Source organism: Laccaria bicolor, genomic scaffold (assembly GCF_000143565.1).
Source record: "Laccaria bicolor S238N-H82 LACBIscaffold_81 genomic scaffold, whole genome shotgun sequence".
NCBI lineage: Eukaryota > Fungi > Basidiomycota > Agaricomycetes > Agaricales > Hydnangiaceae > Laccaria > Laccaria bicolor.
The window spans coordinates 9,750-12,830 of record NW_001889952.1 but is presented as its reverse complement, the minus strand read 5'-3'; the positions used below and the strand labels follow the sequence as shown (position 1 = coordinate 12,830).

The 3,081-nt window shown below is 45.5% G+C and overlaps 1 protein-coding gene across 1 annotated transcript; it reads right to left on the bottom strand.

Moving 5' to 3' along the window:
- Nucleotides 1-429: 429 nt before the first annotated feature.
- On the bottom strand, nt 430-2,673 carry LACBIDRAFT_335271 (uncharacterized protein; the record flags this gene model as incomplete). The annotated part of the gene is made up of 9 exons (XM_001890138.1): nt 430-439; nt 544-943; nt 1,003-1,198; nt 1,254-1,327; nt 1,394-1,441; nt 1,504-1,942; nt 1,995-2,222; nt 2,302-2,469; nt 2,527-2,673. 9 exons carry the CDS (start codon nt 2,671-2,673, stop codon nt 430-432), a joined length of 1,710 nt encoding a protein of 569 aa, XP_001890173.1.
- Between the last annotated feature and the right edge of the window lie 408 nt (nt 2,674-3,081).

Below are 3,081 nucleotides of genomic sequence, written 5' to 3'. Positions count from 1 at the left end.
AGTGTTGTGAATTGTGCTACAATACTTGACGACTTTTCCCATCTTTTAACGAGTTCCACTGTTCTACACCCCTGACTAGAGAATGGAGAGCAATTTGACAACGCGCTCATTCAGGAGTTGAGCATCATTTCATGAGGTATCGCGTATGATAATCACATGTGCTATTAATAGAATTGCCGTCGCTTCAGACGCACTCTTCACGCTTGGCGGAACAACTGAGGACAGTTGATTTTAAAAGTAGGGGGGAGGATAGTGATCTATTATAACATATAATGTACCTTTTGAAATCAAGAAACAAATGTTTTGCGATTTTATAATTAAAGAACGAACTTAGAAATTGGTTGAAAAAGTCTCTAAGTCAGCTTAAGCGACTTCAGTCTTCTTTCACACTAGTAGAAAACAACAAGATACAAGCTTTTATTAGTCTACCTAATAAAAACTACAAGAAGTGCAAAGAAATACGATATAATGAGAGTTTGCGCGTAAAATATCGTACTGAGTCCAAAATGACATGTAGAAAAATATGAAAAGGGCCCCGCTCACCCATCGTTGGCCGGAGCCTCGTCTTCATTGTCTTCATTGTCATCATCAGAGTCTTCGGCAGAAGGACGACCAGGGCAGATCTTCTCGAACAGAACGGCCATCTCTGCAAGATTGTCGCGAGAGTTCTTGGTGGCATCTTCATCTTCGGAATCATCGACAGGGGCGCTGAGGTCGCCAAGGAAGGACATGATGAAAGGGAAATAATGGTCGAAGTCGTCCTGCGTTTGAAAAATAGTACCGACCAAGCTCTCCTTGCCTTCGATAGCGGCGAGATCGAAGAGTGCTTGGGCAGCACGGCGCATGTTGGTGTCCCGACGATACATAAGGGAGTCGATGATTGCTTGATTCGCGCGGATGTGCTGTTGATCGAACACAGCGTCTTGAATATGAAAAACGATAACTACAGAATAAAAGAAGTTAGAAAGAAAAACTCTATAAAATATAAACTCAAAGACTTACGTTCAGGAGCCAAGCGAGCAGGGCGACGTCCCAGAATGCCGCGGACTTCGGCACGACGGACAGGCTTGAGGCTGTATTCACAGCAAGTGAAATGCGCAGTTTTGCAGGGCACGCAGGGGTAACCCCAGCCTTGAAACTGGCATTTCTCCTCCTTTCGGTTCTTGCCCATGGAGCATTGAACGCAAGGCTCGGGCATCTGAACAAAGAGAACTTGAGCAAATAAAAAGAGAAGAAATAATAAAATTACTTACAAAAGGCTTGTTGAAAAGATGCTCTAAGTCGGTAGGGACGTTGAACGCTCCGATAAACCGCTGATGAGGAGGAACTAAGAAAAAGAAAAAGTCTTCAGTTAGTAACTAGGAATGAACTGAGAAAAAGAAAAAAGTCTTACAGAGGCGTTTCTTATCGCGCGTCAAGTCGGGGTTGATGACCTCCGGCGCTACAATAAAAACACGAAGTTAGATTTTAAAAAGGAATAAATATGATAAAAAGAGAACGTACAGTTCTTACGGGGTCGTCCACGTTTACGAGGAGGTGGATTAGCAATGAATGACTTGTCCGATTGGCCATCCTCTCCTTCTTCACTGGGGCTCCGCTTGCGTTTACTCGCCTTGGATTTCGTGCTTGGCGCAAGTACGAGCGTGTTCTTCATCTTGGCGAGAGCCTTTGCAGGACGATCACGACGTGTGTGCATCTCCACCTTAGGAATATTGAGGCGGGGAACCACGAGGATCGTCGGAGCGTTTGCAGATGCAGCTGGGAGAGGAGTGACAGGCAGCATAATGCCAGGAGGTGGCGTGGGAGACAGGAAAAGAGGGATAGGCGCGTCGGCGGAACCCACGCCAGGAGCACGAGAAGGTCCGGCAGCAGGAAAGCTGTGGGGCGGAGTGGGCGAAAACCGAATTAAATCGGGTGAGTCAAGAAGACCCACACGACGTTTCTAAAAAGAAATGTTAGAAATCAAATGAAAACAATGAAAGATAAAAACTTACGAAGGATGGCGAAATTGGCTGGACAGATTCCTCGCGAATGGGCGATGGAGTATGGACAGGCGAAGGAGCGCGTTCTGCAATCGGCGATGGGTGACGACGAGCAATAGGCGTAGACGGCGCCAGGAAAGGATTTGCCCTGACGGGCGCGTCACAAATCGCAGGGAGAACTTGAAGAAGTTCATCATTACTCAAAGGAGTAATGATGAAGTCTCCAGTAAGACAATCCTCCTAGAAATATAGAGGTTAGACTAGATAAAAAGAAGAGATAAAAATAAAATAAAAAAAAATAAAAAAAGAAAAAACTTACCTCAGCATAATATTCGTCTTCGAGAGGTGCCTCGAGCATCCACTCATCCCAATCCGGATTGGCGTGATCGGTACTCAAGACGGCCCACGCATTGTAAAGCGATTTACGAACGCGAAGGTCACCGGGAGTTTCTTGAGAGCCATCATCGAGGGAACGGACGTAGTGAATCTATAGGACGAATATTAGCATAAGAATAAAAAGAATGAATGAAAAAAGACGACGTACCATAAGCGGGTGAACAATAGTCAACAGATTAGCGATGTCTTCACCATCGCAGTCAGCGAGACCCTCCTCGTCGAACAACGAGCAAGCCGAGTAGTAGACAGCACGGGTAAAGACAGAACCGTCGAAAAGAATTTGCCAGCTTGCCATGATGAAATAAGAGATGCGAAGGGAAGAATGGGGACCTTGAGAAAGAAAAGACGACCAAAAAGGGGTCCTCTTTTATAGCACGAGAAAAACAAAAAGGTCACCATGTTCCAGAGGAACTCCGTGTCCGATTTGTTGCGGTTCCTGCAAATCGTTGAGAATCGAAGAACTTAAGAAAGTTTATTGGGCGCTTGCGTCTAAAAATAGAATTTCGGAAGCTTTGAGCTTGACGTGCGTGAGATGCATACTATAACGGGAAAAACGTCGGTGTGGCGGACATTGACAACTTCAGAAATTGTCAGTCGTATGTCAGTCGATCCTGGAAAATCTTGGCGATCCGTCGCTACAATATGAAAACGTGTGAACCACAAGACAAAGTCCAGAGAAAGACGTCCTCAGCGGGGAATCTTG